Source organism: Anabrus simplex, chromosome 1 (assembly GCF_040414725.1).
Source record: "Anabrus simplex isolate iqAnaSimp1 chromosome 1, ASM4041472v1, whole genome shotgun sequence".
NCBI lineage: Eukaryota > Metazoa > Arthropoda > Insecta > Orthoptera > Tettigoniidae > Anabrus > Anabrus simplex.
The window spans coordinates 1,521,822,047-1,521,834,335 of NC_090265.1; the positions used below are offsets into that span (position 1 = coordinate 1,521,822,047).

A 12,289-nucleotide genomic window follows, 5' to 3' on the forward strand; every position below is an offset into this window, starting at 1 on the left:
AGTACTCAATAAGGAATTGCATACAAGTCCTATTGTGGTCTAAAATGAATACGTTTTATCAAGAACGGGTATCGTTGCTAAAAATTGCCATGACGTAGTGAGTTGCAGAAGATAGAAACCAGTAATTATGGTAATGTGATTAATGTATGTGCAGTCATCAGAGGCAACCAATATAATGAATAAACATTGTCATATTAGACAGAAAAGCGTACCATAAATAGATAGTGACGCTCACGTAGCAACAAATAAATCTGTGAATATTTCTCTCTATAACGAATGGGAATCAAGCAGCGATCTTCAAGGACAATAATCACTACTTGGGTAGTCCATTAGAGTCTATGAGTAGATCTATCAATCTCATGTTATTCAAAAACATATAAACAGTGCTTCAAATAACCGATTCCTAATTTGTTCGCATGTATGTGAGTATTCATTGAACCCAGGATTCACCACTATGAGAATGCACCTGTGTGCCTGCAAAATTCCTGTTTTAAGACAACGCAGAACTTCCAGCAGTAGAAGGTAGCAGATTAAGACACCATGGATTGAACCCCAAAGGAGATGAACCCCGGACTTCCAGCTAATGAGATGCTAGTTATGGATAACTAAGTCCATATGGGTGACCTCAGATGAAAGAAGGTTATACACAGCAAATTATAAGTACACTCCATTAATATTCTTAGCATGAAAATCAGCCCTGTTGCATTAATATGTAAACTTAACTTTGTAAATAGAATCTATCAGCATGATGTTTATTATAATGTGTAGGTGATGCAATATGTGTGTATCAATGGGGTGAAGTTTCTTTATTAAATTTATTCTTCTCTGATTATTGATTAGTCACAAAGTTATTCTGTTGATTTTGCATGAAGTAGTATATATGGTCCTATAGTTTGTTATGTTTGAGTGAGGCATTCATAAGGGTGGACTGAGATAATAATTTGTTGTCAACACTGTGTGCTTTTCATTGAGCAAATAGGTGAAGTAATCCTGCAATTTATATATTTAATTAAGATTGTAGTAGGGATTTTCAGATAGCACCTCGAAGTCAAACTAGCGTGGTTCGATACCCGATTGGTATCGATGTCCTTGGATCGACACCAGGAGACCTGAAAGGGGTCACAGATTTTCAGAAAGCATTAAAGTGTGTGGATTATATATTGTATCTATGTTTTTACAGGACAATGCTTCATTGAAATATGTGCTTATTGTTTTGTGTATTGTGTCAGTGTATGTTGGTTTCTACGGAGTTACAGGTTAACCAACATCATGTGTCTGCTTTGTGAATATTAGAATAAGTTATTACCCCGGAGAAATACGTATATTCAATAGTGTGATGTATAGTTAATGTGATAATGTAGACCTTATTAGCGACAAGCGATGACATGATTTTCATGATTGGATAAATATGCGGGAATGATCCTTTATCGTTATGTCAAAACACAATGGCTATACTATAAAACGTTATTGTTTCCCCACAAGAATGCCATTCTTTTTATATAATTTGTGGTGTTATGTAATAATATAGTGGATACCCACGGATATCAATTTAAGGTAGAGGGACAGATCCCTAGTGATTATGCCAGAATGAGATTCAGGAATGATCAACGAACTAATATAAACATTTAACGGCATTACCCATGTGATAAAATTTCAGTGTTATCATTAGTAGATTAGCATATTCCTCCTATTATAGCACCCTACTTTTAATATGTTTAGATTAAGTGCCCACTTTATTTTACGAACAGAACCATTGACCCACATGCTCTTGAGTGTAGCTGTTGTGCTAGTTGAAAGCAGGGAGGACGGGACTTCGATGCCCGAGTTTGATCTTCTGAAAATCCTCATCCAGATGATTTCCATCCAACGAGATATTTGTGAAGTTAAAATTTATATTCAGAACTCTGTCGAGCCCACGAGAGGTGCAATATACATATATATATTGTTGATACCTTGGGTTGCATTATTTCAATTTTTGTAGGGATCTCTAATTGTTTTGAAAATAAAACACAGTCCATGTTACTCACTGGTAATGTAGCTTTCTATAGATGAAATAATTTTTAAAATTGGTTCAGTAGTTTCGAGTTTATCCATTACAACCAAATATACAAACATACAAATATTTTTCTCTTTATAATATTAGGTTAGATGTAGGAACTTCCCTTATCAACCATTGGGACATGCATGTTGGTGTTGAAGTCCCCCACCCTGGTGTCTAACAAAGGGTAACGTCCAACCCTTACTCAATTCAGAACTAAACCCCCACGCAAGTTGACTGGGCACGGTTTTGCTCTGCCTTCTGTTATTTCTTGATGGATACAGTACTTTTGCATCCATCTCTTGGCACAGGCCAGAGTAAAGTGTAGCTTCCACCAAAGTCCCAGTCAACATCCATGGCTGTGACAATATGGAAGTTGCTGGGGTATGGGTAGTGCCGAGTAATGACATTCGGAGCATGACTAGTGCATCTGAGTGTTATGAAAGGTGCTGCTCATAGGGTCAGTCGCTGCAATAGTACTTTCTGACCCAGTAAGGGAAGCAATGGCAAACTACCTCACTCCTCATCTTGCCTAGTATGCCTCATTTTGGTGCTGCCATTGGTTTTTGGGGTTTCCTTATAACTGCATAACCTTTGGTGGTGCTATTTGAGGATCCAACTAGCCTCTGGGCTGATGACCTAACAGACAGACAATAATTTTGCATTTTATCACATTTCCAAACAACATTAAAAGGTGGTTTATAGGTTGTGAAAAATGAAAATACAAAATTACAATCCTTTGTAAGCATATTGCATCAAATTGCTATTTTGAAAAATCACCATCCTTAGTTTTAACAGATGTCACCGTCAGTAACAAGAGACCAGATATCATATTAGTTGATAAGGCTAGGAAGACAGCTTTTATCATAGAGATAGCGTGCTCAAAAACTGCAGAATACAACTGCAATAAAAATACAAAAATACCCGGAACTGGCGAAAGAAATACAATGCACGTGGAAATTTCACTTTATATCCACCCTTCCCAATAGTTTTAACATGTAATGGTGTCATTACCAAGATTTTCATTGTTCATTAGCCACACATTAATCTACATCTATCCACTTATTTAGCTTCAAAATGATGTTCCCCTGAATAACAGTACCTGCCACATTGTGAGGAAGTTCCTAGACATGAGTTCTTTTCATCAGATGTCTGTTCAGCATGAGGATTCAATGATGAACAAAAGACAATAATGAAGAAATCAGTGAAGCCCTAGCCTCTCTTTCTCTTACCGGGCGAGTTGGCTGTGCGGTTAGGAGCGTGCAGCTGTCTGCTTGCATCCGGGAGATAGTGGGTTCGAACCCCACTGTCGGCGGCCCTGAAGATGGTTTTCCACAGTTTCCCATTTTCACACCAGTCAAATGTTAGGGCTGTACCTTAATTAAGGCCACGGCCGCTTCCTTCCCATTCCTAGGCCTTTCCTGTACCATCGTCGCCATAAGACCTATCTGTGTCAGTGCGGCGTAAAGCAACTAGCAAAAATATCTCTCTCTCTGTATAATTAATTGTAAATTTAGTCTATAGTGGGTAACTCCATATAGGGACCAAGTCAGTCCAGAAACTTCTGGTTCAATACGTGAAAAAAAAAAAACAAACCATGCCTTCAGCTACCATGTGCAGGCATTTGGATTTGATACCATCTAGGCTGACTGCACATCAATTTTGATGTTCCATTTACTCTACCAGATGGCAGTCTATAGTTGAGTTTTAATTAATTTTGTCAGGTAGTAATGGTAATGATGAGGTTCTAAGGAAGTGAATTCAAGCTTGGGGCATGTAACCATTTTGTTTTGAAAAAAGGAGTACAACCAATGACTAAGTTTTATGCATACAGTTAATTGTTAACTGAATCCTTGTGCCACGGGCAGGTTCCCTTAAATTTTGGACAGCTGTGAGTCTGTACAAGTTTGCTTTCTTACAGCTCATTTCGGACAGAAGAAACTGACATGCTAGCCTGTACAGCCAGATGCAACAGAGATTTGGAGGGGCATCTTTCCAAGAGAGCTCCTATTCCACTGAGCTTTTTCTCTCTTAAAACGGTTCGACTCCTAATTTTCTGTTTTGTTAAAAACAGACCCAGTGGTGTGGATGTTATTTATTATATTATATTATATTATATTCCACAATCCTATGTGGAAAACGGACACCAGGAAATTTGTAAATGGATTGAAACAGGCACTCCTTGACAGACAAATATTTCACATGGTACTCCACAATGAAATTACAGTGAAAATAAATCGCCAAAATAAACGTGTTAACACTATAGTGTTATGACAATGAATCATTTACTAAACTTTTGCTGAAGTCAATAAAGTAATTTCATTCATCACTCTTAACATGGCCACTTTCTTTCTGGTCTTCACGTAGTGAGACCATGGTCTGCAAATCTTCTCGCACAACTCTGATGTTACTACATATGATTATTTTTGTGGTGTTCCAAAATTATGTCAAAGATCTCTGGTGATGCTCTCTACCATGTTTTAAGTAAACGTCCCAGAAAACAGGATAAAAGTTTCATATTTATTCTGATATTAAAAATGAACATATAAAATATTAAAAGTGCAATTCAGAAGGACTGAAAGATGGTAGATGCAGCAGTAGTAGTAGTAGTAGTAGTAGTAGTAGTAGAAGCTTGGCTGGTGTGAAAATGGGAAACCACGGAAAACCATTTTCAGGGCTGCCAACAGTGGGGTTCAAACTTATCTCCCGAATACTGGATACTGGCTGCACTTAAGCAACTGCAGCTATCGAGCTCGGTTGTAGTAGTAGTGGTAGTAGTAGTAGTTTATTTAATGAAGATTTCTATGTTTCCTGCACTGATCTCAAGAAACAGGAGGTTATTTTGATGGATTGCACTCTGATTATTCCAAATGACGCACTTCTATTCTCACTTTTGCACTTGTTCATACAAATTCACTTTCACATTTAACATACGAGTGGTGGAAGATAACACAACTGGAACTTAAACATTATCCACGCACATTTATAAGAAGAGATTTATCCTGCACAGTAACTGACATGCGGGTGAATGAAATACATATGCCCTGTAAAACTTTTTTTTTTCCCTGGTAGTGCTTAAATCTGCTCAGGAAGCTAGTGACTGTGACGTGTTCATCCTGTCTACATTTGATCAATACATGCTTATTCTCACTAGAACTATGATGCATCACATACAAACCTATCATATATATGAGCAAATTTGGAGGAGGCCCTGAATGAGGTTATACAGTGAAAACTCTATTATTCATCAGGGATAATGAGTCCGAAACCGATATGAGAATAGATGGATAATAGAATCTATCTGTACTCAGTTTCACCCATCGTGTCCAAATATTTAATACCTTCATGAAACTTAAATTTACCTAGCCAGCCTATGATTGCTTTGAAAGACAGATCTCCATCTAATTTTTTCTTCCTATTGACTTCTTTTGTGATTATTATTGCTCCCAAAAGAGGAATCTGTTGGCTACTGGCTTGAACAAAACACTGATGCATTATAGTGTTTGACTGTTCGTTTTTCACCAGTTTCATAGCTTTGTGAGCATCCACATTATCATCGGTGGCTTTCATTTTCAAAACATGGTTTTCAATTTTGTCCACATCACAACTGATTTCACTGACTCTCATTTGCCCGATACTATTATGGTTGGTTGACGAGAAGTCGCGTGGATTAGAGGTAAGAGGTGTGAAGGGTAAGCATGGCTGCAACGCTATTCCGTCCGCGGTACTTTGTTACGAACTGAGGTGCTACCCAGTGTTGCCAACTTATATTTTCAAGATACGCTAAATACTACTAAAAATCTGCTAAAATTCAGCCAAGAAATCCAATCTCAAATAATGAGCAATAATAGTAATAGTAATAATAATAATAATCATCTGAGGAAAATTCTCGGCCCCTGAAAAACAGAAGATGGATATAGACTGAGGTCACGCAAAGTGACAGGAGAACTTTCCAACATTGCAGCAGACATCCGTAAAAGACGTCTGAAATTTTATGACCACGTCCGCAGACTGCCGGCAAGTAGACAGACACACAAGATTCTCACCTACATAGAACATCTAAAAAATATGCCATGGGTACTGGAAGTGAAGAAGGATCTGGATAAAGCCCAGATGAATTCAAATGACACCGCTGACAGAAACCTCTATAGGAAAAAAATTAATGGATGGAAAGTGCAACCAGAGAACGAAGTGAAAAAGACTGGAGCAAAGTGGACAGAAGAACAAAAAAAGATCCACGGAGAAAGGATGAGAGCTGTTTGGCAACTCAAAAAACAGAATCGTTAGAGCTTTGCATGATCCATTGGGCCCATACGCACATAATAATAATAATAATAATAATAATAATAATAATAATAATAAATATCTGTACTCACCTGATCTGTGATCTGTGAGTTCCACTGGGATTAACCCCCTGCTTGCGAGACAGCGAGCTAAACTTTGTATGCGTTTTACTGCCGGGTGCAAGCTAGGTGAATCCCCTACCTCAAGGGCCACACACAGAATGGGCCAGTTCATTAAACGGTCTTCCTTCATAGCATAAATATAAAAGGTACTCACTCACAGTTTCATTATCTGTTGTCATTCGTCAACTAAGAGATAACTACCCTTTCCCCATGCATTACAAATTTATGATACCACAATCTCATATAACATCAGATCAAAATAACATGTTTTCCTCATGTGATTGCTAGCTCCTGACAAGAAATACGGAATAGCTCAGAGACAGACTGGAGTACATTTTTATAAAAATGTAAAATGATTAAAACGCTAAATTCCGCTATAATAAATCTAGAATTCCGCCAAGAAATCCGCTGTCCGCTAAATGGTATATTTCTCTGCCGACAGTCTTCTAATTCCACCAAATTTAGCGGAAAATCCGCTAAGTTGGCAACACTGGTGCTACCATGAAGTTTCGAATTGGTAGTGCAATTGTGCCTTAGTTACACATTTACTGTATGTACTGCATAATGAATTGTCTGTCATGACTGATGTTTGTAGCTATTACTCATGCCATACCTACTAGCTGCTCATCAGATCCAAATAGTATAAAATGCGCAAAACTTGTAGCACTTTCACCTCTCCTTAGATGTTTAATAATTTCCATTTTCTACAATAATCTCATTACTGCTAATTTACATTTCTCGGCCATTGTAGCAATTCAAGTCAAACTGGGAATGCACAGGGCAAAAAATAATATTTAATCAGTAAAATGAGGCATAAACAGAACTATGAACAATCAAATTCAATGAGCTAGTCGTAAACAATGACTGAAGCCAAGACTGCGCTGAACCTGTCATATCTTGGAGTGTAGGAAAGAAAAAGGAGAGTGATGTAGTTTTAACAATCATGGCTAACAGAAACTGATGGTTATGAGGGTGACAGGTAACTAAGGTTTTACTCTACCATGTTTTAGTAAACGTCCTGGAAAACAGGATAAAAGTTCCATATTTATTCTGTCATTAAAAATGAATATATATAATATTAAAAGTGATCTGGTGTTTCATAGATGTTATTTTGTTTCAGTAACTCAGAGTATTTCTCTCCTTCACTATTTAGACAGTCAATTAGTGGTTTGCCAGAATGAACACAAGTCTCGATAGCCTTCTTCACTGAATTACTATCAATAGTCTTTAGTTCTGTAGCCCAACCCAGTGCATAACACACCCTGATGAAAGATGTTGTAAGTCCTGATCCATAGTTGCCATATTCTCCTGTCTGGTAATCCCAAGGAAGGAGGTAGTGATAATGAGGCCAGTAACTGAGGTTCACCAAGAAGATCCAGTTCGTATCAAAGGAGAAACTGAAACAGAATGCAGTTAATATCAACTAAATTTTAGGAAATTTTAGGGTTTATATATCAAATTTTAACAGAGAAATTTGTGGGATTCAACTGTAGCACATGCAGGGAAATGTAAAAAGATAAAAACACAAAGGCATATAAATCAATGTACATCAAAGTGCCATTCTGTCTATTCATTTCAAATTTTCAGCTAAATACTCTGTTCATATTTTGAACGACATACATAGTGATTGATTCCACCTTTTATTTCATTTTTGTCTATGGAAGTATCACCCCAAATTTACTGGAATGATTGATATGAAAGTTAGTATTTTAGCAAGAGAGAAATTGGAAAGAAAACTAAGCTACAAATTACACTCATCTGCAAGCATAAGGCTATTCAGCGCTACACCTGGGAGGCTCGGGGTACCAGATCCATAATAGACTATATCTTAACAGACTTCGAATTAAGGAAGTCTGTTAGGAATGTACGAGTTTTCTGCGGATTTTTCGATGACACAGACCACTATCTGATCTGTAGTGAACTAAGTATCTCTAGGCCTAGGATAGAGAAAGTGAAATCTGTCTGCAAACGAATAAGGGTAGAAAATCTCCAGGATGAGGAAATTAGAAGTACATAGATATGATTAGTGAGAAGTTTCAAACTGTAGGCAGTAAGCAAGTTCAGGATATAGAAAGAGAATGGGTGGCATACAGGAATGCTGTATTAGAAACAGCAAGGGAATGCCTAGGAACAACTGTGTATAAAGATGGGAAAAGCGAACATCTTGGTGGAATGATGAAGTGAGAGCAGCTTGTAAACGTAAAAAGAAGGCTTATCAGAAATGGCTCCAAACAAGGGCGGATGCAGACAGGGAATTGTACAAAGATGAAAGAAACAGAGCAAAACAAATAGTTGTGGAATCCAAAAAGAAGTCGTGGGAAGATTTTGGGAATAATCTGGAAAGGCTAGATCAAGTAGCTGGGAAACCTTTCTGGACATTAATAAAGAATCTCAGGAAGGGAGCGAAAAAGGAAATGAACAGTGTTTTGGGTAATTCAGGTGAACTCATAACAGATCCCAGAGAATCACTGGAGAGGTGGAGGGAATATTATGAACATCTTCTCAACGTAAAAGAAAATCTTCCTGGTGGTGTTGCGAACAGCCAAGTTCATGGGGAGGAGGAAAATTATGTTGGTGAAATTACACTTGAGGAAGTAGAAAGGATGGTAAATAAACTCCATTGTCATAAAGCAGCAGGAATAGATGAAATTAGACCTGAAATGGTGAAGTATAGTGGGAAGGCAGGGATGAAATGGCTTCATAGAGTAGTAAGATTAGCATGGAGTGTTGGTAAGGTTGGATAAAAGCAGTAATTGCACCTATCTATAAGCAAGGGAACAGGAAGTATTGCAACAACTGTCAAGGTATCTCATTGATTAGTATACCAAGCAAAGTATTCGCTGCCATCTTGGAAGGGAGGGTGCGATCAGTGGTTGAGAAGAAGCTGGATGAAAACCAGTGTGGTTTCAGACCACAGAGGGGCTGTCAGGATCAGATTTTCAATATGCGCCAGGTAATTGAAAAATGTTACGAGAGGAATAGACAGCTGTGTTTTTTTTTTTGCATCACACCAACACATAGGTCTTATAGCGACAATGGGATAGGAAAGGCATAGGAGTGGGGAGGAAGCGGAAAAACCATCTTCAGGGCTGCCGACAGTGGGGTTCGAACCCACTATCTCCCGGATGCAAGCTCACAGCTGCGCGACCCTAACCACACGGCCAACTTGCCCAGTGCTGTGTTTATGTCTTGTAGATCTAGAGAAAGCATATGACAGGGTACCTAGGGAAAAGATGTTCCCCATACTGGGGGACTTTGGAATTAAAGGTAGATTATTAAAATCAATCAAAGGCATTTATGTTGACAATTGGGCTTCAGTGAGAATTGATGGTAGAATGAGTTCTTGGTTCAGGGTACTTACAGGGGTTAAACAAGGCTGTAATCTTTCACCTTTGCTCTTCGTACTTTACATGGATCATCTGCTGAAAGGGATAAAGTGGCAGGGAGGGATTTAGTTAGGTGGAAATGTAGTAAGCAGTCTGGCCTATGCTGACAACTTGGCATTAATGGCAGATTGTGCTGAAAACCTGCAGTCTAATATCTTGGAACTTAAAAATAAGTGCAATGAGTATGGTATGAAAATTAGCTTTTCGAAGACTAAATTGATGTCAGTAGGTAAGAAATTCAACAGAATTGTATGTCAGATCAGTGATACAAAGCTAGAACAGGTAGATAATTTCAAGTATTTAGGTTGTGTGCTCTCCCAGGATGGTAATATAGCGAGATTGAATCAAGGTGTAGTAAAGCTAATGCAGTGAGTTTGCAGTTGCGATCAACAGTATTCTGTAAGAAGGAAATCAGCTCACGGACGAAACTATCTTTACATCGGTCTGTTTTCAGACCAACTTTGCTTTACAGGAGCGAAAGATGGGTGGACTCAGTATATCTTATTCATAAGTTAGAACTAACAGATATGAAAGTAGCGAGAATGATTGCTGGTACAAACAGGTGGGAACAATGGCAGGAGGGTGCTTGGAATGAGGAGATAAAGGCTGAGTTAGGAATGAACTCATTGGATGAAGCTGTATGTATAAACCGGCTTCAGTGGTGGGGTCATGTGAGGCGAATGGAGTAGGATAGGTTACCTAGGAGAATAATGGACTCTGTTATGGAGGGTAAGAGAAGTAGAGGGAGACCAAGGCGACAATGGTTAGACTCAGGTTCTAACGATTTAAAGATAAAAGGTATAGAACTAAATGAGGCCACAGCACTAGTGGCAAATAGAGGATTGTGGCGACGTTTAGTAAATTCACAGAGGCTTGCAGACTGAATACTGAAAGGCATAACAGTCTATAATGATGTATGTATGTATGTTTGTATGTATGCAAAAAGTATTGCGCACCATGAATGAGCCATTGTAGCAGCACGTACTGACACAGGTTATGGTAGTATAAAGAAAACATCAAAGTATTGTACCACACCAAGCATTTATTGCAGGGTAACAAAAACTTGCAGGATACACATAGTACATGGTTCGACCACCCACAGCATGGAGACAGGCGGCAGCGCGGTCGGGCATGGAGGTGTACTGAAAACTCTCTATTAAATATGAATATAAATAATAATGACTAATGGAATTTGGGAGCCATAAATATACAAATAAATAATTCTTAAACTTTGCCGGCTGTTGAAACTCATCTTCAGGGTCGTTGCCTTGTGACAAGGAGATCTGAATCACTTGATACCTAAAAAATTAATATTGGAAAAGGAGTCCATCTGGTAATTTCCCCCACCCATAGAAATTAAACAGAATATATATTAATCTCATACAATATACTTAGTCAATTAAACCTGTATTTACCTAGAAATCCGAGCAGAGCTCGTCGTGATACACCCTTGAACATATATAACAAAATAAAGAGAATATTGATATAAATAATAAATGTCTTAATTTATGAAATAACTCTCTCTCAATAACTGGTACTCAGTTTATTCCGCAACGCAAAATATTCACACGCAGTCATGACTCATTTTTCAAGAATGGACTCCACTTTGCTGATGGCGTTGGTATAGTTTGAAAAGGCCCAACACGTTACCTTACGTAGACTCTCCGTAGAATTATATATGGCTAACATTCATAACCATAGAATGTTGTTACACTCCAGCATCTTTCTCCCTGGTTCCTTCAACAGCAGATCTCGAACTCCCAACATGGCATGGGACATCTTCCCACAACTCGTACAAAACACCTCTCCGATTACCACCAGTATCACATCTGCACACTGCAAGCTGCAACTTCCAACTCTCGACGCGTGCTTGCACCACACTAGCCCAAGCCAACACAACAGCATCTTAAAATAGCCCAGTTCCTGGAATTTTCCACCTCAGCTCCGTCAACACGTAAACCCCCGCTTGGAGACTCGTCACGTACACAACCGGGAGATAAACTGAGTGATCGAAACACACTAGTCCCAAATAAAATATAGAGAGTATCCATAATAACGAGAGTTCCAAAAAGAGTTACTAAGCCGCGACGGCTAAATACATACATAAATGAAATATACACATGAATAAATAATAATAATAATAATAATAATAATAATAATAATAATAATAATAATAATAATAATGACAATAATAATAATAATATCTGACCGGGGTTTGTCAGGTTACAGTACACCTGAGGAAGACCCTGCCACAACTGGAGCAAATGACTCTCCATATCTGCTGTAGTTGTCGCTGGCTGAAGTTGCCATCCAGTCTGGTTCCAAACGCTCTCGATGGGTGAAAAATCTGGAGACATTGCTGGCCAGGAAAGATATTGACATCACAAAGACAGGCCAGAAATACCTGCGCTGTGTGATGCCGGGCATTCTCCTATTAGAAAATAGGGTTGTCGAGCTGT

General features: G+C 38.4%; 1 protein-coding gene across 1 annotated transcript in view; it reads right to left on the minus strand.

The window, feature by feature from the left end:
- Positions 1-7,468: 7,468 nt before the first annotated feature.
- Positions 7,469-12,289, minus strand: part of LOC136858466 (acyl-CoA Delta-9 desaturase) — an 83,189-nt gene continuing 78,368 nt past the window's right edge. The window contains exon 7 of the mRNA XM_067138023.2: positions 7,469-7,841. Within this exon, the coding sequence (XP_066994124.1) occupies positions 7,523-7,841 (319 nt within the window). The 3' untranslated portion in view covers positions 7,469-7,522. The remainder of the gene's footprint in view (positions 7,842-12,289) is intronic.